We start from the raw sequence: 25,074 nt of genomic DNA, 5'->3' as shown, positions 1-25,074 counted from the left end.
CGATAAAATTCAAAATTATTACCTAAAATATCTCACTAATATACATAACCACCTAGCACTGTTATTTACCAAGCTTTTGAAAAACGAAGAACCTCTAGAAGATTGGCTTACAACTGGAAAGGTCATTTTAATACCGAAAAATAACGATACCGAAGACCCAAAAAATTGGCGTCCTATCACATGTCTACCTAACATGTATAAGCTTTTCACATTGATACTATCCGATCAACTGTACACTCATTGTCAAGTAAACAATATTATGGCCCCAGAACAAAGGGGATGTCGACGCGGAGCCCGCGGATACAAAGACCATTTGATGGTAAATAAAGCTATCCTAGAAAATGCACATAAGGGACAAAAAAAATTAAGCATGAGCTGGATAGACTATAGTAAAGCGTTCGATAGTATATCCCACGAGTGGCTGTTGCGTGTACTTGACATTTATAAATGCCCACATCTAATAAAATCTTTTCTTGAAAGAGCAATGCTTAAATTGAAAGTTATAATGACGGTTAAGGGTTCTAGAGAGTCTTATACTACTGAACCGATTTACATACGACGGGGCATCTTTCAGGGAGATTCCTTGTCTCCATTGTTGTTCTGCTTAGCTCTTAACCCAATTTCTACATTACTAAGTAAATATGAAACGAAAGTATATAAACTACAGGATAAAGTGTGGATTAATCACCTAATACATGGACGATATTAAAGTTTATGCAAACAATAGAAATAACTTAAAATTTTTACTAAATAGTGTTGAAATATTTACGGAAGATATAGGCATGACTTTTGGTTTAGATATATAACACACTTCACTTAATAGCTGGACACAGAAACTACACTGTTGGTAACGAGCATGTGCTACTGAACGGAGATACTTTTAAGCAGTTAAAATTAGATCAAAATTATAAGTATTTAGGTATTAATGAATCCGGAAAAATTATTCATAGTGACGTAAGAGATCAATTAACTAAAGAGTATTTCAGGAGAATCAAAAAACTAACAAACTCTTTCTTAAATGGGCGCAACCTAATAAAGGGGATAAATACATACGCCATTCCAGTTTAGTTGTATTCTTTTGGTGTAATCAACTACAACATAAGCCATCTTAAGCGGATTGATATTAGAACACGAAAACTGTTAGCAATTAAAAAGGCTCACCAACAAAAAGCAGACGTTGATAGATTGTACTTACCGCTGATTAAAGGGGGTAGAGGACTAATTAATGTAGAATACTTGTATAAACTTGTATAACTTGCCGTGGAGTACCGGCTTAGAATAGTACTCCCCCAATCTCATCCCGTGGGTGTCGTAAGAGGCGACTGAGGGACGGGGAAAAGGGGGGATGGGCAGCAGCGTCCCCCCTCCCATAAACATCTTACCCCCCTACTGCGCTCGCCAACACGCCTGCCCAGCGCGGCGAGTATGGGCAAACCCCTCCATTAATGGCAGATGCGCCCAAAAAAAGGCCCCCAGTTACCGGCAAGCCCGCTAGGCCCGACCAAGGTAGCGGTCGCGGTATCGGCAGGGCAGGGGGTGCTAAGAATCACCGGTTCACGGCAGGCTACTGTATAAAACGACTGAACATGGCAACGTATAATGGACGCTCGATGAGGCTGGACCATCACCTCGCCGAATTAGAAGTAGAGTTAAGTCATATAAACTGGCATATACTGGGGTTATCTGAAGTCCGAAGACAGGGGGAGGACACGATAACTCTAGAGTCCGGTAACTTACTCTACTTCCGCGAAGGTGATAACCTCTCCCAGGGTGGTGTCGGTTTTCTAGTCAAAAAGGATCTCATTAGCAGCATTGTGGAAATCAGTAGTGTGTCGAACCGGCTAGCGTACCTTGTCCTAAAACTTTCCGACAGGTACTCCCTGAAGGTTGTACAGGTATATGCGCCAACTTCGACATACTCTGATGATGTGGTCGAAGCGATGTACGAGGACATCGCAAAGGCCCTCAACGACACCTCGAGGGCCCACTACAATGTTGTTATGGGAGACTTTAATGCTAAAGTGGGAGTACAAGATAGCGGTGAATCGAAAGTCGGACCTTACGGCTTGGGCTGCAGAAATCACAGGGGGCAAATGCTGGTAAACTTTCTCGAAGCGCAGGGGTTTTTTTTGATGAATTCTTTCTTTCAAAAGAAGCCTCAGAGGAGGTGGACCTGGCGAAGCCCCGATAACGTGACAAGGAACGAGATAGACTTTATCATTTCGAATAAAAGGCACATATTTAGAGATGTTTCAGTGATCAACAGGTTTAATACCGGAAGTGATCGCTTGGTTCGAGGCACTCTAAATATCAACTTAAAAGCCGAAAGATCGAGAATGATGAGGTCTACTCTCCGACCTACCATGCTCCAAGCTGCTCAAGGCTCCGAAAAGTTCCAAATGGAACTTCAAAATCAATTCACCGCGTTGGAAACCATAAGCAGCATTGATGAGAGAACCGACACGCTGGTCAAAATACTGCAAAACACATCCCGCAAGTGTTTTCCGCCACAGAGAAGAGACAACGCACCAAAACTCTCTTCTGAGACACTCGAGCTCATGAGAAAACTACGAGAACTACCATCGTTTTTGTCAGATAAGGCCTTAAACCGAACAATAAAAACGCTGACGCGACGCGATCTCCGACGCTCCAATACCCGTGCCATCAAGGCTGCGATTGAGCAAAATCGGGGATCGAAAGTTTTCGCTCGCAAGTTTGGGAGGCCGCGTCTGACAAAACTTAAAACTGAAAATGGTGGGGTCGTTACCTCTAGGCCTGAGATTGTCGGAGAAGTAGAGAGGTTTTATGGGCAGTTGTTCTCTTCAAGATCGGATAAACCCGTGGGAATCAGTATTGATGACCAGCGCGCCCCTCTTATGCGCCATTACTCCGAGGAGATCCCGGTCGTTGACCAAGGAGAGATTAGGGCGGCTCTAGAACAGCTTAAAAACAACAAAGCTCCGGGAGATGACGGAATCACAACAGAGTTGCTTAAGGCAGGCGGGACTCCGGTCCTGAAAGAGCTAGCAAGCCTCTTTAATTCCGTCATCCAACATGGCAAGACCCCGGAAACGTGGAGCGGGAGTGAGGTGGTACTGTTTTTCAAGAAAGGTGATAAAACCCTCTTGAAAAACTACAGACCAATCTCCCTCCTGAGTCACGTGTATAAGCTGTTCTCAAGAGTCGTCACGAGCCGTCTCGCCAGACGACTTGACGAGTTCCAGCCCCCAGAGCAAGCCGGCTTTCGATCAGGCTACAGCACCGTGGACCACATCCATACTGTGGCAGATTGTGCAGAAGACCGAAGAGTACAATCAGCCGCTGTGTATGGCATTTGTGGACTACGAGAAAGCCTTCGACTCCATCGAAACCTGGGCAGTGCTCGACTCTTTGCAGAGATGTCATATCGATTGGAGATATATCGAGGTACTGAGATGTCTGTACAACGCCGCTATAATGACTGTCCACATCCAGGACTGTAAGACGAAGGCGATCCAACTGCGCAGAGGGGTGAGACAGGGGGATGTAATATCCCCGAAACTGTTCACCAACGCGTTGGAAGACGTTTTCAAAACGCTGGATTGGACTAGGTATGGAGTCAATGTAAACGGCGAGTACATCTCACACCTTCGATTTGCCGACGATATCGTCATCATAGCAGAGTCGCTGGAACAACTCACCGAAATGCTGCGTAGCCTAGGCGAGTCTTCCCGGCGTGTCGGTCTCGGTATGAACTTGGACAAGACCAAGGTCATGTTCAATAGGCATGTCGTGCCGGGACCGATATACGTCGAGGGGAAACCTCTCGAAGTTGTTAGTGAATACACCTACCTAGGACAGATAATACAAGTCGGTAGGAACAACTTTGAGAAGGAAGCCGATCGAAGAATTCGCTTGGGATGGGCAGCATTTGGCAACCTTCGTCAAGTCCTCAAGTCGTCTATACCGCAATGTTTGAAGACGAAAGTCTTCAACCAATGCGTCTTACCTGCCATGACATACGGTGCCGAAACGTGGACACTAACTGCGGGACTAGTCCACAAATTCAAAGTCGCTCAGCGTGCTATGGAGCGAGCTATGCTCGGAGTATCTTTGAAGGATAAGATCAGAAATGAGATTATCCGGAAAAGAACCGGAGTCACCGACATAGCTTGCAAAATTAGCAGGCTGAAGTGGCAGTGGGCTGGTCACGTATGTCGTAGGACCGATGGCCGTTGGAGCAGACGAGTCCTAGAGTGGAGACCGCGAATCGGCAAGCGCAGCGTAGGGCGCCCTCCAGCCAGGTGGACCGACGACCTTAAGAAGGTGGCGGGCACCAACTGGTTGCGGAAGGCGGAGGACAGGGAGCTTTGGCGCACCTTGGGAGAGGCCTATGTTCAGCAGTGGACAACGATTGGCTGTTGATTGATTGACTTGTATAAAGCCCATATTCTAAAACTTAAACAATATTTAGAACAAAAAAATGACTACCTAATTGAAGCAATAGTACAGCAAGACCAAAGAAGAGAAAAATATTCCATATTTACAGAAGCAAAGGAGATAGAGAAAGATTTGAAGTTACCAAACGGCAAATACACAATCACAGAAATAAGAAAGAACATAATTAAAAAGCAAAACGAATCCTGGAGAAACAAGAACCTACATGGCCAATTTCCCAAAAAGGTCCTTGACCTAGCCAATGTGGACACAGAACTGACGTTTAAGTGGCTGAAGAAACGACCTATTTCAGCTTTATTGGAATCATCTTTATTTGCAATACAAGACCAAGCGGTACTTACACGTTAGCACAAACGCGACATATTGAAACGAAGCGTCGACGGAAAATGCCGCTTGTGCGTATCTAAAGATGAAACTGTTCAACACCTTCTCGCAGGATGCGAAAAACTAGCTGGAACATATTATGTTAAAAGACATAACAATTTGGTACAGTATATGTTCTGGTGTTTAGCAAGAAAAAGCAAAATAGAAGTTAATAAATTATGGTGGAAAGAATAACTTAAACAACCCACTGAAAAGGAAAATAATATAGCCAAATTAATGTGGGAAATTCCCATACAAACCGATGTCACAATCACTCACAATAGACCGGACCTTATATACATAGATAAAATCAACAATAAAACTTACCTTATTGATGTTTCGGTACCATCTGACTATAATATTGGAACAAATTAAATAGAAAAAATCAGCAAATACCATCCGCTGAAAGTCGAACTCTCTAGACTGTGGAAAAGCACAGTCACAACGATTCCAATAGTAGTGGGCGCCACAGGAGTAGTGACAAAGAATCTAAAGCGGTACTGCGACAAACTAGAGACACACGTTAATATCAACATCCTCCAAACACAAGCATCACTCCACTCAACCACAATAATCAGCAAAGTTCTTGGAGACACAATATTTGTAACAAGCACACAGACTAGTAACAGTGAGAAGAAAAGTCTTACATCTAACAGCATTCAAGAACCACACTGAAGCTGCTAATAGATTTTGTATAATTTACTCAAATACACTCACCTACAGACAATAATCATATCATACGTCCAAACTCTAGTTATTATACATCATTTTTACTTAGGCAGAGCTGTTTAATTATACATTATTGAAAATATAAAAAAAAAAACATAAAAAAATGCACATTTAAAAATAATAATAATATAAATAGTTTGGTAAGTTTCATGTTAATGTATATATATTACTTTTTTGTCATTATTATAGTAGTAAGTAGATAATAGGGGAAAAAAAAGAATACTTTATTTTTTAAACATTAAAACACAGATGGGGATATAAATGCTCTTTTTCCCGGTGACCGGGACGGAGTATTTATTAAAGCCGACTCAAAAAAGTCGAGAAAGTACAAATGATATACTTATAATAAAAATATAGCAATCAAGTCTAATGACGATAAGCGGTTTCTCGTCTAACGCTCGGCAGTCCACGTTCGTTTTTATAACACGTGAAGGGGTCCTGAAAACGCTAGTTACGTCGCTGGGACAATTTGTGAATTCAGTTAGCAGCTTACGTCAAGATTCGTTGAAATATATCGAAACTATTCGCCATTACTACATAAGCCATTGTTAGCCGCTAATAAAAATACGCTAAATTGGACTGTACACGTAGCTCGCTGTTTTGGCCAAACTTACCTTTAAATATATACGGTACTTAATAATATTTTGTATTCACGATTTATTATCGCATTTTTAAATCACAACTTTTGTATTGATAAACTGCTTTTTTTAATGTTGATACGTAATATTAGTTGACTATACAATATATCATAGATAATTAATAATATTAACATTTTATGACTTACACACACACAATATTATAAGTGATATTTATATGAATAATTTACACAAGATCTTATTGGTACATGTAATAAAAAATCAGATGTTTATTTTCATTATATAAATTTATTACAAGACTTAGAAATAAAACCATTAAACCAGTTATTAAATATTTACACAAAATCAAACCAAAAACAAAAAATTTAGACTTAAAATTTGAACTTATTCAATTTACATAATGAGATAAATTATAAATTAATTTATTGCACCAAATTAAACTGTTACATTATTATTTATTATTAATAAATTGATTGCATACGCTAAAATCAGATAACCACAAAGTTTTTAAAACTAATGTGTTCACTGAATATTACAATTTGGATTTAACACTGGCTTCATGTGAAACTGGTATGACGGTGTCTCGACGGACGACCGGTTTCCTAGGCGCAATAATCGTAAGAATTCCATCCGAAGACAATCTGGATTCAACGGACTCTGGTCGACAACCCTCCGGTAATGTGTATCTCCTTACAAAATGTCTCGAAATATATCCATCTTCATCCTTTTTCTCTTCATGCTTGCCTTCTACAACAATAAATCCATCCACTGTTTTGACAGTAATTTCATCTGGTGAAAAATCCTTAGCATGTAAACAAATGCGATACTTATCTTTATCTTTTTTTATTGTTGTTTCATTTCTCCATGGAAAGTTCTCCAGCCAATCGATAGAACGTAAAACCATTTCATCGCCAAATAAAGGTTTCGTAGAAGGCCAAAAAGACATTTTTAACCTTTATTATTCTAGAATGTTCAAGCTGCGAGTTTAGTAAACAAACAAACTGATGTCTCACTCAATCAGACGTCAGTACTCAGCTCAGCTGATAGCAGAACGAGTGAATGAATGTCATTTCAAATATGTCTATATTATTACAATCGATGGTTATCAGTGTCAGTTAGTGACGTTCTTATATTCACACTGGCAATAAAAGCTAACAATGCAACCAATCTTACAAAAAAACATTACATCTTACGAATAACCGAATAAATAATTATTGTTAATTTATTAATTACATTACTTCACTCATCACTGTGTTATGTGCTCGAATATTTTATTTGCATCACATATAGTAACGGTTTACTCGTGCTATATTGAATTCTCAATTTAGTTTAATGCGAATCGTGATCTATATTATAAATAATGACATATCGACTAACCAATCTGTTATTTCACAAAGTTTTGATATTTAGTTCCCGCGGAGATTATATTATGAATCAGTTAAAATGACTCCATTTAAGGAAAAACAAATTGTATCCAAGATATTTAACTGATAGTGGAATTTACCTCTCTGCATATTAAATCACTAATTTTCTTTCATAAATTAGAACTAAGTTAAGTTTTATCAGTCCAATTCGAATATATTTCTTAATATATGCTACCAGTTCAATTTTTGTTGACAAAAACGTATGTAAGATCGAATGTTATCACTGATGATTTATGCACAAATACCTACACATTTTTTTTATATCGACTTAGTATCAGTAATAACAAGCGTAAAGCTTTATTGATACAAATATATAATTAAAACAAAATATGAGTGAAAATAAAATTGCGATTGTAACAGGTGCTAATAAAGGCTTAGGTTTTGCCATCGTCAAAGGTTTATGCGAAAAGTTTAAGGGGTCAGTTTATTTAACATCACGAAACGAAGATCGTGGTAATAGAGCTTGTCAAGAGTTGCAGAAGTTAGGTTATATACCGCAGTACCATCAGCTCGATGTAACCAATGAAAAAAGTGTGTTAAATTTATGTTCATATTTTAAGTCGCGAAAAATTGATTTGTTGATAAACAATGCCGGGGTACTGTTTCTAAAAGACTCAAAAGAATCGAAGATTTACCAAGCAGAACAAACTTTACTAATAAACTTCTTCGCTTTAGTTAACTTTACTGAAGCAATTTTACCTCTTATGAATGATCATGGCACTATTCTCAACATTTCAAGTTCTTCTGGACATTTGTCACGAATACCTTCAGAAAAGTTAAGAAAAGAAATAATTGATCCTAATCTAAGCTTAGCAGAATTGAAGAGTTTAATGGAGAGATACATAGATTCTGTAAAATTCAATAGAGAAATTGCCGATGGCTGGGGAGATTCGCCTTATGTTGTGTCAAAAGTTGGTTTAAATGCGTATACTTTTATACTGAATCGGAGACTTAAAGAACGGGGTATGTATTGTGTTCTAAACAAAATAATCACATTAAAAATATATACTTGTTTAGGAATAAAACTTCTATTTATAAATGAGGAAACCTGCCGCATCTCGGAGGATGATCGGACTCCGTTATTGAACTATTTATATAATCATCATATTCCTTAGGTTAAAAAAATATATTCATTTTTGTTTCTTAAAAAACAATGCATTATGACTGCGATTTATTTGATGATATAACTCCGCGCGTATATAACTGTATGTATATGTCTATAGGTGAATCTCATGTATTTGTATATAATGTTGACCTAAATAATAAAATAGACCTGGGTATACCACTTTAAATTGATTGTATGGTATATTTTAATATGAGATTAAAACAATTATATTCAATTAATAAATACTAAAAGTTGCCTAATTAAGGAAAAAATATGTAAATAAGCAACTTTTTAAAAGCCGGTTTTTATAGTTATAAAAATAGCATCCAGCTGTTTTTTCACGTAAAGCAGGAAGGTAGACGAACACCTAAATGGGCTTGAAGGTATCAATACAATTGCCACTGTTAAAAATATAAACCATTCCTTAACCGATCAATATACCATGGTTAGCGGTAGTGGTAGTTAGTGGTATTTAAGTAGCTATGCCTACGCTTTCCTGACTGACGTGACATTATGATAAACTACTGAACAAATTTTAATTAAAAACTGACATTTTCATTCCGTATAAAGCTGAAATAATGTACTATATTATAAAAAATCTAATATTATTGCAGGTATTTTAGTAAATTGCGTGCACCCCGGTTATGTGATGTCAGATATGACACGAGGAGCTGGTACTGTGACTCCAGAACAAGCCGCTGAAGTGGCGTTACGATTAGCACTGATGCCTGAAGCCGGTGGTTTATATGTATGGCACAATGGTGCCACTGTTCCATGGGATGGACCTGATCCACGCGAATATATCGATGGAAAATCAGTGTAATATCAATGCTGCGTCAGCCATAAATACCTCTACATCATTCGTATAATACATAATAGAAATAAAAGAACTAATTTTAATTTTCCAAGTTATCGAATCAAATGGCAATCTATTTATTTGATTTTTGACTCATTACTTGCAAACTTCAGTATCATCATTGGGGATGAAGATATACATATCTTTTCAGATATTACCGTAGTTTACATTTCGCACAAATTGAATACATTTTTAAAATAACGATTCAATAGCTTTATAACAAATATTATCAAATATCATGCAGAATAAAAGTTGTCATAAAAAGTTATTTATTAATGTCTTGATATATGATATTTACTTGATAATATAACATTTATTATAAGTTACATAAATATGTCTGGCCTCTTTGTTTATTATATTTCTTATAACATTAAAATAATATATTTTTACTCATCTTGTATGGTGTTTTTTTTTATTATATTATCCCTATTATATAACAATATATAACTGTAATGTAGGTGAATGTATTAAAAGAATCAGAGATAATACTTCAATTTTAATGATCTTTTCATTGATGGATAATGGCTCAATAATGTACAAAACTGAACCGATAAATTGGCATCTCATTTTTATATAGAAAAAATAATCTGATGTAACAGGGCTATGTTCTAGCAATTATATAATATATAACGAATATACATATATCTTCAGTCGAGAATATTAACAGAACGAAATCTAAGAAATATGATAAGACGCGGGGAGCCGAAACTATTAAGATATATAAAAATAAATCAAACATTTTTTTTAAATAAAACAAATAGGTTAATTTATTTTACAAATTCCTTTGTTATCATATTTCTCTCGTTTAAAATATGCTCTCTTAATACAAAGATTTATCGATCACATCACCAACGGAAAGAGAATAATAGAAAATATAGTATCCGCTGTTTTTGAGGCGGTGGGTCTACTTGGCGTCGATGCACTCGGCGGGATGTTGCGCGTTCTTAGCAGGAGCGAAGCCCGGGGGCAGGGGAATCGCATTGTAGGGCGCGCCGTGCTGTAGAGGCCACATCTTTTGCTGTGGCCACTGGGGGAGCTTGACACCGTTGGGCTGCACTTGCAGGTGGTTGAAGCGCGCAAACAACTCTTGCTGCTGCTGGCTGAGCGTGCCCTGCGCTGGCGGTGCCTTGCCGAAGTTAACCGAAGTCGACATGATGGCAGGGTCCATCTGTGTCCAGTCTGAGAACATTGCGTTGTTCGAATTGTAACCTGGAATCGTTTATGCCGTTGAACTGACAATGTTAAGCCAACTAGAGATTTTTTCTCCAATGCTAGCTGAAGTTTCAGCAAATCGGCTACGATTGTTCATATAGAAGTCATATCATTTATATTTTTTCATTATTTTTGAATGCCATGTTTACTAGAAATGTTATGTACACAACAATTCATTAAAATAAATATTATGATTAATTTACTTTGATGGTGTGTCTGGTGGCGGGGAACTCCGATGCCAAACGCATTCATGTGGCTGAAACCGGGCGGCGGCAGACGCGACCGGCGTACGCAATCCATGTTGTCACTGGAATATTTATAGTTATTTATTGATATTGTAATCTTAAGTTATTATTTTTAATTTTTGAATCATTGTAAAAAAACGTTACATCGCAGTATATACATCTTTAAAAATGTTTCAATTAAATGTGTCTAGAACATCAAACCGAATAAAATGGAAATAAAAGAGATGCTGAGATCTTTGTTTGTCGAACTTGACACTTATCACTTGGTGACACGTTTCAACGAATATTAGAGTGACTTTTTATTGAAAAATGAATGATTATAATATTTAGCATACTACTTGCAAATAATAAAGCTTCTAGTATAAAATAAGACCGATGAGTGAATTTATCGAATGTTTTACCCTACTTTAAATAAATAATGTAATAATGTTTTACCCTATTTTAAATTTTACAAAAATATTTTAGAAATGTAATTATTGGAAACCATATGACGAATACGTGTATATTTCGTAAAACAAAATAACATTTCATAGAAACCGTAAAAATATACGAGAAAAATAGTAACTTATTTATGGGTCAATTACTAAACTTAATTATCTGTACAAGTGTATAAAGGAACACGGTTCGCGACCACAATTTCCGAGAGCAGTACAGGCGTTAGTGTTTTGTAACCATAATTAAATAAAACGATCGAGCAGTTAGTGATGTATGTATAAGTAAATAAGATAAATCTCGTGACGCACGCATACCCGCTGGAGATGGTGTTGTGTTTGACCTCCGTCTCCATCATCTCCGCGAAGGCCTTCTGCGTCTCCTTGAAGGGGTCGAAGTCGAGGTCGTCGTCGCCGTCGCCCGCCGCGCGCCCGCCCGCCGCGCCCGCGCCGCCCGCGCACGCTCCCGCGTCGTTCGCACGCATGTTGCTCATCCTGGAATATAACATACCATTTATTCAGAGATGAACATAGCGATTGGGTCTGCTCATCGAAGTGTTTCTTGAAATATCTTTAATTCACTTCATTCAAAAGATACAAAAATCCTTGAGTTATAACCAGTAATTTATTACAAAATACCATCAATGTTAAACGCTCGCACGCTTGTTATAATCGTTTTTTTTTAAATATATAATAATAGTTTCTTTCAAATATTGTGTACTTTATTTTTAAACCAATTTCAGCTTAATTGAACTTGTGATATAAAAAAACAATAACCGATTGTTTTTAAATTTGTGATGCAGGCCATGAAAATTTTCGTCACATACACGAGCCATCGAATTTCGTAAACGATTCTAAATTCTATCATTACTTCTTAAATATAGTAACCGGACATAAGAGAATGCTGACATCAACTTCATAGGCCACACTTAACCAGCATGAATGGTTACTTGGGTAGCAACAGTCGAGGTACCTGTGCTTGTGCTCCATCTCGAGTCTCTCCGCGCTGAGCATGGCGTGCGGCGGCAGGTCGCGGTCGTGGCGTCTCTCCTCGCCTCGAGCCAACAGCAACCGCATCTGTTGCGCCTTGTGGAAGTCCGTGAAGAACTTGTCCATGGTCTCAGCCTGATAACGACCTTCGCTCTGAAAAATCGAATATAACAATTATGTATAGGCCTACTTATTAGAGGTATATCAACTCGATTGATAAGGGTCTGATTCTTTTGTCAGATTTTGTATAATATTATATCTAAGAATTTGAAACAAATAAAAAAATACATACATGTTTCATAAACTTTACGATATCGAATTCTCGCTACCATAATTTTGTTATTGAAAAACAAAATTGACAGTTATCTATTTATAATAAAATCATTTTTAACTTACAGCAGACTGTGGCGTATCGAATCCGTTGACGAGACCGCTCTGCATTTGCTGGCTTTGCATCTGCGGCATCTGCTGTGTGTGTAACATGAACCCACCCATAGAACTGCCCATTGAACTTCCCATTGAATTTGCAGCTAGACTGTTCGTGCCCATAGAGTTCGCCAATGTATTTGCGGAAATAGGATTAGACAAGGAGTTTGCGGTTAGTGTGTTTGTTATTGTGTTCCCTAAAGAGCTTGAGCCCATTGAATTGTCTACTCTCATACCGAACGGTGGAAGCATATTGTGATTTGGATGAAAATTAGCACCTGAAAAGACACAGGCCGTTTACGTTAATCTCGATTAAACAAACATTGCTTTATTATCAAATATAAAAATGTAATCTGAAATGTATTATGTCAGTGTCAAGATTATTATTGAATTCAATATAACGTTGATTCTGAACGTAAGCGTTTACCTTACCTAATAATTCACTAGCAGACTCAAGTCCTATACTAGAATTTGGCACATAATGCTTAGGTTCCACCATAACATTATGCTGCCTAGCCAGCATTTCGTTCTGTCTCATTAGCAGGCTGCTCCGACTGCGTTCTCTGAGCAGCATTTCCTTCTGGTCCATCAGACCGTGGTTAATTTGACTAATCTGCCTATCATTACCTAGATAACTCATTGTATCCCTGTCTAACAACCCGTAACCATTCACTAGTGGGCTTTTCATTTGAGGCAATAAATGGTTATTATCGACTAGCCCTGCGAGCATTTCTCTATGCCTCTGCATCATCATAACTTCGTTATTGGCATCGTTTAATAGATTGTGTGTATTATCGTCGTCTAGTAGGCTGTGATCGCTGTTGTCTAATAAATCGTGGTTTTCCAACAGGCTGTGTCTATCTGATTCCAATTCATCTAATTCATTTGATAAATAGCTTTGTGTGTCATTATCGAAGACTGAGTTTTGCTGTGTCTGCGTACTGTTTGGACTATTCTGTTCTGGTTTGCTATCGACTAATTCTGTTTCACTTGTTTCATTTATAATACTATTACTATTCTTCTGTTTTGATTTGCTTTCTGATTTGCTTTTCTTGCTAGGCTGTCCATTTGTAGTATTACTGTCCTTATTACTTCTGCTTGTCTTGCTGTCTGTGTGATTTTCTTTGCTATGTTTCGTTTGAGACTGTTGAGTTTGGAGCTGCGTTGGACTGGACGATTCCGATGTGCCATTTTCTTGTGACTTAACTGAACAAAAATATAACACAATGAACAATCACTCATTAAATGATTAATGAACTTATTAAAATAATAAATATGTTCTCCTCAGGTTCTACAATGTTTCGAGACTAACCTGTATGCGGCTTGGGACTGTTCTGTTTCCTGGCGGGGCTGTCTGATGGCGGTGACGATCCAAGGCTGGGCCATGCCTCTTTACCAACGGTCGTACCATTACTGCTACTATTGCTGCTGCTACTGCCGTTACTGTTGCCGTTGCTATTTACCGTATCTTTCTTTGATCTATTGCGAATGAGGAATATTACAATTAGTAAATAAGATTTTTGTTATATGCAAGGATATACATACTGAAATACATATTAAAATAGGCTCTTACAGGCATTTTTTAATCGTTATTTTATAAGATTAGTTTAATGTAAAATTACTACAAGTTCAAAATCTTAACCTCAAGCAAGAAACTCTAGTTTTTCTTATTCATATATTCCACATCATATATAATCAATTAAATTTATGTATCCTGTATAAAAAACAATGAATACTGATCGAGAAGGAAAATGACAAGCTCTTTTATCATGAATATAATCTCCCACAGTATATGCCTTGTTTATTAATACTTATTTAATATTATTGTTGAACATAAATTGGTATAAGTCAAAATGGCCTATGTGGTAAAACATCGTGAGAAAACCTGTATGTCTAATTTCACTGAAATTTTGCCACATGTGTATTCCACTAACCAGCATTGGGACAGTGTGGGGGAATAAGTCCCAAAGCTTCTCCTCAAAAAAAGGAGAGGGGGCCTAGCTAGTTAGCCCAGCAGTAGGACATTCACATTTTACTGGTGGTAGGGCTTTGTGCAAGCTCGTCTGGGTAGGTACCACCCACTCATCAGATATGCTACTGCGAAACAGCAGTAAGTGTTATTGTGTGGGTGAGAGAGCCAGTATAAGAAAAAAGTGATATAACATCTTAGTGCCCAAGGTACGTTATTTATATACATGACAGTATGTAATATTTTTATGATAATATTAATGTATTTTGTTATGCATTTTAATATTATTTAACATAAGATATACTTACTTAGACGTGCTGACTACATTTATTTGAGACGAAGTGATCACTGTTGTCGGTATAAAGTTCGATTGACTGCCTGAAATGTTTCAACAATAATTAAAAATTACTCAATTAAAAATGATCATTATATATCACCTTCAAACATAAAAATATCCTGGCTTACCATCTTTAGAACTGCCTTTTTCTGCATTCGTACTAGAATTACCTGAAATGGATAATAAATTAAGAATATTAAGTACTTCAATTCATTTCAATTTTATTTTTATACAAAGAACAACAACTTGTTATAATAAAAAGTATATTTATTATTTGGCCTCATTACCAATACAATAATTTATTACTAATTTGTACTATAAAAACGACAAACGTTAACTTTTATTTTATATAGTGTTAATATTTGGTGAATTCGGGTTCATAGCTTTACTTATTACAGATAATAACTGTCTCATGGGTCCAGTAGCTAACTTTTGCATGTGCAAATGTAAGGTCCGTGTATATGAGTGACAGTAATTAATATTATATTTAATTTAGTGGTTGTATGTATAACACATAATATTTATTAAATAGTTTCGTATGTATGAGGATATAATTTATTCTGTAAAATATTAAAATTAATTTATTTTGTACAACAACAAATCTTCATTTGTGCATTTTCTAAAATTGGGTGTATGTACATTAAATAAATAATAAATTTAATCTATTGTCAATTTGATGCAATAGTAGGAAGATGGCAAGTGGTAGTTTTATGTGGTGCTCACCGTCGTGCGCTTGTTTGTCGTCGGGGCGGTCTCGCTGCGCCTGCAACAGCTGCTGATGCAGACGCCGCTCGTAGACCTGGTGCAGTCCCGCATGCATCTCTTCTTTCGTGAACGACGCCTTCGGATCGCCTGAAAATATATCATAATTTATTATTGACCTTTAAGTAATCGTTATTGCGCCTAGCGACCTTAGTTAATATAGTCTCGATAATTATTTTAGTGGACAATTCACGGAAATATGTCTTGGGTCACTGCCAATTATTATTTACATTCGGATCTGCTCTGTGGATAGCAGTAGATAGTAGTGCACTATTTATAGTCGTGATGTATATGAAAAATTATAGTCTATATATAATATTCAAACAATAATTCATTATCTAAATTACATATTTAAGGTTTCCATTAAACAAAATAATACATGTAAATACATTACTAAATTAAACTCCTCTGCCAAATTTATATTTGTATATAATATTTATTTATTTATTTTTCACTGCAAGTAGATTTTTAATCCATTGCCTTTTAATATGTTTAATTGATTTTATGAAAACGCATTCTTGTTACTCTAATGCACTGTGAAAACTCAACCCCGATTCGAACCCCAGGTGGATCCAATAAAAAGTTATTGGGTTTTTCTGTCGAAAATTCTCACTAGCAGTCCAGTGTCTGGAAGTTGGAAATGCGTAAACTCCCTTCCCGGAAAGCACGTAAAGCCGTTGGTCCTGCGCCTGAACTCTTTCCGGTCGCGTCGGATTGCCGTCCCATCGGATTATGAGAGTGAGGGAATAGAGAGTACACCTTTATAAGCGCCCAAACTTGTGCACTATAATATGTCCTGCGCAGTTGGCTAATCTCTTTTGAGTTTAGCGTCGGGACCAAAATCGGTCCGGAGGACATTATTAATTTTAGTCGCGGTCGAAGCGTTTAGGTGCAGATAAATATAAAGCTCCAGTACGGACCCAGCTCGTGCAGGTACATGCAGTCGGGCTTGGGACAGGGCATGTTCTTCATGAAGTTGGCGCAGTACTTGGTGGTGCCGAGCGAGCCCTTGAGCACGCGCCCGTCCAGCGTCACGTTGTTGACGCCCTGGATGGCGCGCAGCGCGTCCGCCGGCGACACGTACGTCACGTACGCCGACGCCGACGGGCCCTGCGGTGGTATGGATATAATATTATACGGGTAATATTTGCCAAGGGAGTCTTGGGATCGGTTTTCATTAAATCTATCACTGCAGAACAAATTGACTCTAATTTTTTTAAATCTTAATCCTCCAACGATAGTACGAAACGTTAGTGACGCTTATGTAAAGCTAGTATGGGTTAAATTATACCGAAAAAAAAAGGAAAAACAATCAATAAATATACAACAGAAATTGGTATAAAAATATTTTTTCGATTGTATGATTTTAGATTTGTCTTTCACAGTGAAACATTTATGACGACATTTTCATTTAAAATATAGTGTCATTATATTTTTTATTGTATCAATAAATATGACTCTCACCTGTGACCCCGCATATGCCGTACTTTGGTTTATAACTACTTTGTGAATTTTGCCATATTTGCCAAAGTACTCTTGCCGTTTTAATATCTGAAAAAATAAGAAAAATATTTGTTTATATAGTTTAACATGCTTAGAATAAACTGAGATGTACAAATATAGATAGATTCATAGTTTACATTTTCACGACTCTGCCAGTAATACCTCTCAATCTATCTAATTATTTATATATAAGTGACCATCAAAATTATAACTTGGAAACATTATTATTGTTAGGTTTACTTCCCTTTTATACTCAGTTGGAATTGCAGAGACAATTTTGATATCATATAATATTTTATTGATTTTAATTTTTTTCAAGATATTTGATTAACTAGCGTGATATTATAATGCTAATAACATACCTCGGGGTCGGCGAGACGCACGGGTAGGCCGACGACGAACACGAGGTTGTTCTGGACCACGCGAACGTTCGCGAGCGCTCGCCGAGACTCGAGAGTCTTGTTGCGTCGCTTCTGCTCGCGAGCTTTCTTCTCCGTCTTTATCGCGGCCACCTATAACATTTTATATAATATAATTTAAATTATTAACAATGACACAAACAACACAAACGAGTAAAAGGTACTATTTATATAATTTCTATATGCTATATATAAAAAAAAAATTACTTACCATATTTTTCAAGAGTATATTTTTTATATATTATATATACAATAACTACTAAAATAGAATATACAATAATTATAATTAAACAACCTTAAAAACCTTATCGATATGTCATTGAATAACATCGGACACGGTGTATCATTTACTTTCATGCTAATTTATATACTATTCATGATTACTATAATTGTTAAAACAAAAAAAATCAAGTCATCATTTTACTTAACTACCGCTGGACTTGTGAGATTATTTCAAATAGCTATAAAGATTTTCAGCATATAAGCTAGCTTAAATATAAGTAAATATTTTTCAATTTGTACTGTTATATTATTTGCTTTTATTATAAACTATACTATGTTAACTAATGTTATATCAAGGTATGGTTGACATGATCAAGTCAGCTGACTGACATTTGTCTACATTATGTCATTGCGTACGGTCCATGTATCAAATAAAGTTTTGTTAAGAAATTATAAACAATAAATTTTACTGGTGGTAGAGCTTTGTGCAAGTTCGTCTGGGTAGGTACCACCCACTCACCAGATATTCTACCGCCAAACAGAAGTACTTGGTATTGTTGTGTTCCGGTTTGAAGGGTGAGTGAGTCAGTGTAATTACAGGCACAAGGGGCGTAACATCTTAGTTCCCAAGGTTGGTGGCGTATTGGTGATGTAAGCGATGATTAACATTTCTTACAATGCCAATGTCTATGGGCGTTGGTGACCACTTACCATCAGGTGGCCCATATGCTCCGCCTTCCTATTCTATAAAAAAAAACAGTTATGGTGATTTTAGTTATAATATATGTACCTGTTCTTGACTGAGAGGAGTGAAATCTGCAGGGTTTTCCGGATAGGCCTTCCGACAAGCGGGACAGAGGCCATTCTCGCCCTCCCGTATACGATTCCAGCAAAACCTGCATATCTGAAATATAATAATAATTCTTAAACACGAATTTAAAACGAGGTCTCATTTACTTAACAAACACATTAAGCACTTGCTATAAATATATAATTATTATATATTTGTTTAATCAATTCATTTGTAACAATACATTGTTTATTTATTTGATTAGTTTGACTTTTAACTGAGATGCTACATTTTTAAAGTTATAATTCAGAAGTACTTATATGAGTTTATCGTAATAAATTATAATTAAATTTCTTAATCTTGCATATTTTAACCCTCACAAACTTGAAAAATTGCTAAAAAATTAGGGATACCATTCAAAATCCTTTCTTATTTTAATTTCCTAGTATTCAAATATGAGTTTATTCATCTCCTAGTTAGTGACTAGATATTAGACAGTGGTATCGATTCCGGACAAAATTTTTTAGCGTAATTCATTTGATAGATGGTAAAAGGGATTATAATTATTATTTTTTATATTGACACATACTTTTTTTAAAAGGTTTGCCATTAGTGTGTGTTTCGTTAATAATAAACATAACTCACTTGATAACCACATGTGCACGGATAGAAGTGGAGATCGTCCACTTCCAAGGGTTCCATACACAGGGGACATTCCACCTGAAATCAAAACATATATATGATTAAACTACAGCATAATTTCTGACTTTGCAAAGTCAATAAATCCTTCCTGGGACACGGTATTCGTTTCTATAACAAGAGTCCAGTTATTTTTAACTTTTTCTATTGATACATTTCAATCTCATGTATAAATAACTTTGATAAATAAGGTATATTACTCAACACAAGATTATATAAATGATAAGGAAATGTAGAGTTAGTATTTGTTGATTTCCAAGCAGGATATGCATAAATTAATTTTAATTGTTGTTGTAATTAAAAGGACGAAAAAGAGTTACTACTGAGTTTCTTGTCGGTTTTTGGTAGAATCTACATTTTTTTTAAATCTTTCTGCTTGATCAGACCAGCAGGAGAGGCATCCCTTGCCCAAATATGCGACCAGGCTGTTAATGTATTATACAGGTATTTAGCATAAAATGATTAAAATATGTACTAATTTCTATTAACAGTACAATAGTATTATTTAATATATTTATATTTCGTTATATACAAGTATTACAAAATATTTTACAGTGATCATATTTATATATTTGATATTTTTACATGGTAAATACATATTTATTCATAAAACAAAATTACTTATATCAATCCGATTGTTATTCCCAATAATAAAGAATTTAAGTAACATTTAAATAAAGCTCATACGAATATTTATTGCGAAAACACCAATTCGATATCCTAAGCAATAATGATCCTAAGCTCTAGATGGTAATATAAATCTGATACAATATATTTCACCTTAAAAGGATGGTGGAGGTCAGGCGGAAGTCATATAAAAACCTGACAAATGTCGAGAAAATATTTTAAAGAAAGTATTACTATTAGCAAAACATACGTAAAAACAAATTTAGGTAAACATGCACCCCTCAACAGAATAATTAATTCTTATAATGAATATTCTTCTAACGGCAATATCGACATCTTTGCCCAAAGCAAGCCAACTTTTGTGAAGCTCTGTAAAGATCTCATAGTATAACTTAAAAACCATTTTATTCATAAATTAATTATTTCAACCCTTGTAGATTTTTGTTGTTGTATTTAAATTTTATTTTTTGTTTAATTATCTATAATTTATTTATCTTTTTTAATTTTTAGTTAAGACATAATTAGGTTAGTATAGTCTTATCTTAAGGTCAATGTTGTTTACACCTGTAATGATTTATTCACCTAGATTTAATACCCTGTATCTAATGCTAAGTGAATGTGTTTGTGATAAGTCGATGGTGTAACTATTTCCAATAAATAAATAAATAAATACGACTATGTATGAATATATAATAGAATACGAATACCTGAATCTTTTGCTTTAAAACACAAAATAATGTAACAACACAAAATTATTACTAGTGCACTAAATGTTGCTTAAAAATAATATACAAAATTCTCAATATAATAAAAATTAAATTCTATTGTTATGTCTTATTGTTAATTATGTTACTTTTAAGAATGTTCTATATGTATCTTTATCATATATTTATGGATATAATATGTTGACAGCAAAAAAAATGTACGTAATATTTAATTCTGCTTATATATATAATTTATGTAAACATTTTAAAATTGAATATGAAAAGAAATTTAAAACAAATAAGAAATATTATTTAAAAGTAAAGTAACAGCCTGTAAATGTCCCACTGCTGGGCTAAGGCCTCCTCTCCCTATTTGAGGAGAAGGTTTGGAGCTTATTCCACCACGCTGCTCCAATGCGGGTTGGTGGAATACACATGTGGCAGAATTTTGATGAAATTAGACACATGCAGGTTTCCTCACGATGTTTTCCTTCACCGAAAAGCACGAGATGAATTATAAACAGAAATTAAGCACATGAAAATTCAGAGGTGCTTGCCCGGGTTTGAACCCACGTTCATCGGTTAAGATTCACGCGTTCTTACCACTGGGCCATCTCGACTTATTATTTATTATTAATGAAATACTCACTTTATAATTAGTAAAATGTATTTTGTTTACAACATGTCATGTTTAGGCCGGCCACACCCACCAATCACAACTTGTAATCTTTATGGATAACTCATTAATATTAATGGATAGTTCAACTACAGTTAGGTGTATTTATTACTTTATCTATTGACCCAGTTTAAACGAAAACACTTAAAAAATACTAAAACTTAGAACAGACTGACTTTTAAAACAGCCAGACAATATTTCAAAGGCAGTGGCCTTCCTGATATGTAAAATTATTCCGAATTTAATTTGTCATGTTGCTCTATTGTAAGTTTCCAAGTATATAGAAATCAATAAAAAAATATATACTAATAATTATATATGTGCAAAAAAAACATATAACATGCAAATAAATTATTATCATTACAAATTCTTTGTTCAAATATCTTTGCAATGAAATTTTACGTGATATTTTTAAGGAATGAAGGAAAGGAAATTTTCCAGAACCAAAACCTGCATTTCCATATAAATATGTCTCTATGGACCAAGTTAGTAAAGAGTAATTTGTAATGAACTTGCATATTTGTTGAATATTAATTTATAGTATAAATTACTCAAATAGTATGGCATTAGGCTATATTTAAATATCTGCCTGGCCTGCCACCAAAATCCTTATCAAGATGGTTTTGTAAACAAACAACTGATCGTTTAAGTCTGCTAGTCTGTAAGTTTAATTTATTACAACTTCCATATAAATTTTATTGATATTTATAATTAAATGTGCTTTGCTTACTAAAATAAAAAATTACAATTGATAAAAAAAATTGGAAGAGGTACGTACAGATATCAGTTTTGATTGAATAAATAATAGTATAGAACTATCGTTTTCATTAATGAAAGACTTTCCAAATATTTTTTTTTGTAATAATCTATTTATAAAATCATAATACTTGGTCCCATATTATATTACAAGATATTTGAGTAAATCTTCATATAATAATGATCTATACAAAACAGTAGTCTGTTCCAAAATCAGAGATTATTTAACCAATGAAATGTAAACAAGGAATGTGTAATTGACACACACACTCATCAATCAAACTTGTTTAATCAATTATTGAATAAGTAAATGCAATTAAATGATTGATTTGTAATTATTTTTGTTAATATAGCCCTGAGTGATAATTATAAATTTTATGAAATTGATTTTCGTTCTAGTATTTTTTTTATATTTATAAGAGACTCAATCGATCTATATAAATTATTATTAATTAAAATATGTATATAATTTACCTGCTCTTCTCCACTCTGATTCAACACTGACATCCTAGCCCTAAGAGCTAAATGTTCTGTACTTTTCAGTATTTGTGAACAAACCCGTGCCTCTTTTACCTGAAATTAAACAAAACATTTATATAATCATATTTTAAATAACCAATAAATCATCAAAACTTTAAAAAATGATACTTTATTGTAGTATTTCATTGAATCAATAAACACCATGTATTACTAAATTGGGCACTAAAATAGATCTCATCTGTAAACAATGATTTGAACAAGAGAAACAAACAGATTTATTGAATTTTAAGATATTTGTCGTTTTGAAATACTAAGTGATTACATGCAAATAAAGCCTTAGTATATTGCAAGAGAATGTACAGTATTTGATGAGATGCAATCAAAGAAGCTTCAATGATAAGTTATGTAAGTAATATTAGAAAGGCATGTATGAGGCTAGGGGTTACCATTTGAAGTTATTATTCTTAAGTATCATATGAAAAAAATACTTTTATATAAAATTATATGTATAAATAAAAAATACAAATAACTTATATGAACTTAATGATGAGATATTTTTGTATCGTTGGACAAGAACAATATCCAACTTACATATATTGAAATGATCATAAAAAATAACAAAGTAATTTTTAAGGTTATAATAGTCATCGTAAAATAAAAAAATACTGATTTTTGACCGAATATATCTAATTAATCTCTGAATACATTAATTACTTGAAAAATAAATTATTTACTAATAAAATTTGTCTTACAAATATTCATATATAAATATGTACATGTCTGAGCATTTGAAAAAAACTGTTGTGTGAATTTCTTTCAATACTCAGGAACATTAAACTATAAAATATCGAAATTTTACATATCATTATAAATAAATAATGTTTTCTTATAAAGTGTAGTTCATTTCTTAAAAATGTTGAAAAATTTGTTACAAGTTAAAGTATCCAATAATAAACATCCTAATACTATAAAAAAACCCACCCAACTCCACATATTTTTAAAATACTTTTCATAAATTAATGAAATCAAAATCACTACTAAAATCTAGTTAATTGTGTCATAATTATAAAAATTTATATCTTGAGATAACATTAAAATGATAAGTTTTATATTGTTTATAACAGTTTCATTTGTTTAGGTGAAAGTTACCCCATATGAATTTGAATAAGTTTTCCAAACACTAAAATAGTATGTGACCAAGGACACAAGGAGATATTCAAATGTATTATTGTTTTTATGTAATGTACTTTGTTTATGAATGAATCACAATAGATAGAACAATAAAGTACTTTACCATTTAGATAGTTTTAATAGGAAATCACATAAAATGTAAGTATTCTAAAAACAATGTTTCACAATATTATTGAAAATATTTTATGACCCAGAGCTTGTATATGACTTTATGTAAAAGTAAACAGTGTAAGTAGGTTTTTAATAGTAAATTGGAAAGATAAAGTGATTGCAACAATGACTCAACCTAGCTTTGACAAGTTCATAATTTGACATTTCACTGTGTAAAAAACAATTCAATTCACTATTTCTACGTAGGTTTGGAAATAAACTAAAATACTCAATCACTCATGGAAACAGCAAAATAATAATGCATAACATTAGTATACGGTTTACGTAGCATTTTATGTACCTACAATTACGCTAAAGTACGTCCGCCAGCTGCCATTCAAAAGAATATGTGGCATAAGTCAAACTTTCATTTCGTACAAGGATGCACTAAAAATAATTATAAACACTCAAGGCACTATTTAAATCATTTAGAAACATTTACTCAATAATAACGTCGACCGATTCCATTTTTGGAGAAAATAAATCGATGTTTACCTTACGTCTCCTCTCAATGCAAATCTTTTTCTATTGCAGAATCAAGACTGCTAACCCTTCTGCTAGAGTCGTAGATCAATCCTCTAGAATGGGCCTATATTGCGGTTCACGATTCAATTTAAATTAAAATGCAAAGCTGAAATAAATACAACTGTCCAGAATATATTTTCTGCGAGTTACTATACATTTGTTTTATGAAATGGCCTAATCTCTTTCAAGATTCCGTTCTGATTCCATAGACAATTCATTTGCTTTTTAATTTTGAATAATGAATGAGTATTTTTATAAATTGTATTAAAATCAGAAAGATACAAAAAAATATTGAAATAATATGTAATTATTAGCTTATGATTTAATACAACTTCTTAATTATCGTGTTTAATAAGAATATTTTACATGGCAATTATTTATGTCATATTTACAGATACAATATTTTTACGGTTATAGAGTTGCTCTTCACGATATTGTATATATTTTTAT

General features: G+C 34.4%; 3 protein-coding genes across 6 annotated transcripts; 1 reads left to right on the top strand and 2 right to left on the bottom strand.

The window, feature by feature from the left end:
• Positions 1-6,396: 6,396 nt before the first annotated feature.
• On the bottom strand, positions 6,397-7,185 carry LOC126777931 (protein lethal(2)essential for life-like). The gene has a single exon (XM_050501248.1). The coding sequence runs from the start codon at positions 7,069-7,071 to the stop codon at positions 6,658-6,660; it is 414 nt and encodes a 137-aa protein (XP_050357205.1). The 5' UTR covers positions 7,072-7,185; the 3' UTR covers positions 6,397-6,657.
• Positions 7,186-7,353: 168 nt separating this feature from the next.
• Positions 7,354-10,221, top strand: LOC126777916 (carbonyl reductase [NADPH] 3-like). The gene is made up of 2 exons (XM_050501227.1): positions 7,354-8,512; positions 9,269-10,221. The coding sequence occupies exons 1-2, from the start codon at positions 7,879-7,881 to the stop codon at positions 9,475-9,477; spliced, it is 843 nt and encodes a 280-aa protein (XP_050357184.1). The 5' UTR covers positions 7,354-7,878; the 3' UTR covers positions 9,478-10,221.
• On the bottom strand, positions 9,992-24,818 carry LOC126777845 (uncharacterized). Of its 4 annotated transcripts, none has more exons than XM_050501075.1 (17): positions 24,595-24,818; positions 22,753-22,851; positions 19,462-19,536; positions 18,817-18,930; positions 17,748-17,897; positions 17,347-17,433; positions 16,803-16,992; positions 15,844-15,972; positions 15,249-15,290; positions 15,092-15,161; positions 14,127-14,293; positions 13,247-14,020; positions 12,785-13,092; positions 12,372-12,541; positions 11,717-11,893; positions 10,926-11,029; positions 9,992-10,719 (listed from the first exon to the last, which is right to left on the bottom strand). In XM_050501075.1, the coding sequence occupies exons 2-17, from the start codon at positions 22,783-22,785 to the stop codon at positions 10,415-10,417; spliced, it is 2,895 nt and encodes a 964-aa protein (XP_050357032.1). In that variant the 5' UTR covers positions 22,786-22,851; positions 24,595-24,818; the 3' UTR covers positions 9,992-10,414. The 4 variants fall into 4 exon arrangements, with proteins under 4 accessions (XP_050357032.1, XP_050357029.1, XP_050357030.1 ...); XM_050501072.1 differs by lacking the exon at positions 24,595-24,818 and adding an exon at positions 24,405-24,470; XM_050501073.1 differs by lacking the exon at positions 24,595-24,818 and adding an exon at positions 24,405-24,470 and having other exon boundaries at positions 9,992-10,689.
• Positions 24,819-25,074: the final 256 nt, after the last annotated feature.

This window comes from Nymphalis io, chromosome 24 (assembly GCF_905147045.1).
Source record: "Nymphalis io chromosome 24, ilAglIoxx1.1, whole genome shotgun sequence".
Taxonomy (NCBI): domain Eukaryota; kingdom Metazoa; phylum Arthropoda; class Insecta; order Lepidoptera; family Nymphalidae; genus Nymphalis; species Nymphalis io.
Note: the sequence above shows the minus strand (reverse complement) of the source record. Positions and strands in the feature narration are given on the sequence as shown.

What these genes read in the sequence shown, in the direction of transcription:
- LOC126777931 (XM_050501248.1), bottom strand. Translation starts at nt 7,071, where the DNA reads ATGTCTTTTTGGCCTTCTACGAAACCTTTATTTGGCGATGAAATGGTT.
- LOC126777916 (XM_050501227.1), top strand. Translation starts at nt 7,879, where the DNA reads ATGAGTGAAAATAAAATTGCGATTGTAACAGGTGCTAATAAAGGCTTA. An exon ending in TCGGAGACTTAAAGAACGGG is followed by an intron (nt 8,513 to 9,268) that starts GTATGTATTGTG and finishes ATATTATTGCAG; the next exon opens with GTATTTTAGTAAATTGCGTG.
- LOC126777845 (XM_050501072.1), bottom strand. Translation starts at nt 24,455, where the DNA reads ATGCCACATATTCTTTTGAATGGCAGCTGGCGGACGTACTTTAGCGTA. An exon ending in GGACGTACTTTAGCGTAATT is followed by an intron (nt 22,852 to 24,404) that starts GTAGGTACATAA and finishes GTTTAATTTCAG; the next exon opens with GTAAAAGAGGCACGGGTTTG. An exon ending in ATCAGAGTGGAGAAGAGCAG is followed by an intron (nt 19,537 to 22,752) that starts GTAAATTATATA and finishes TTTTGATTTCAG; the next exon opens with GTGGAATGTCCCCTGTGTAT.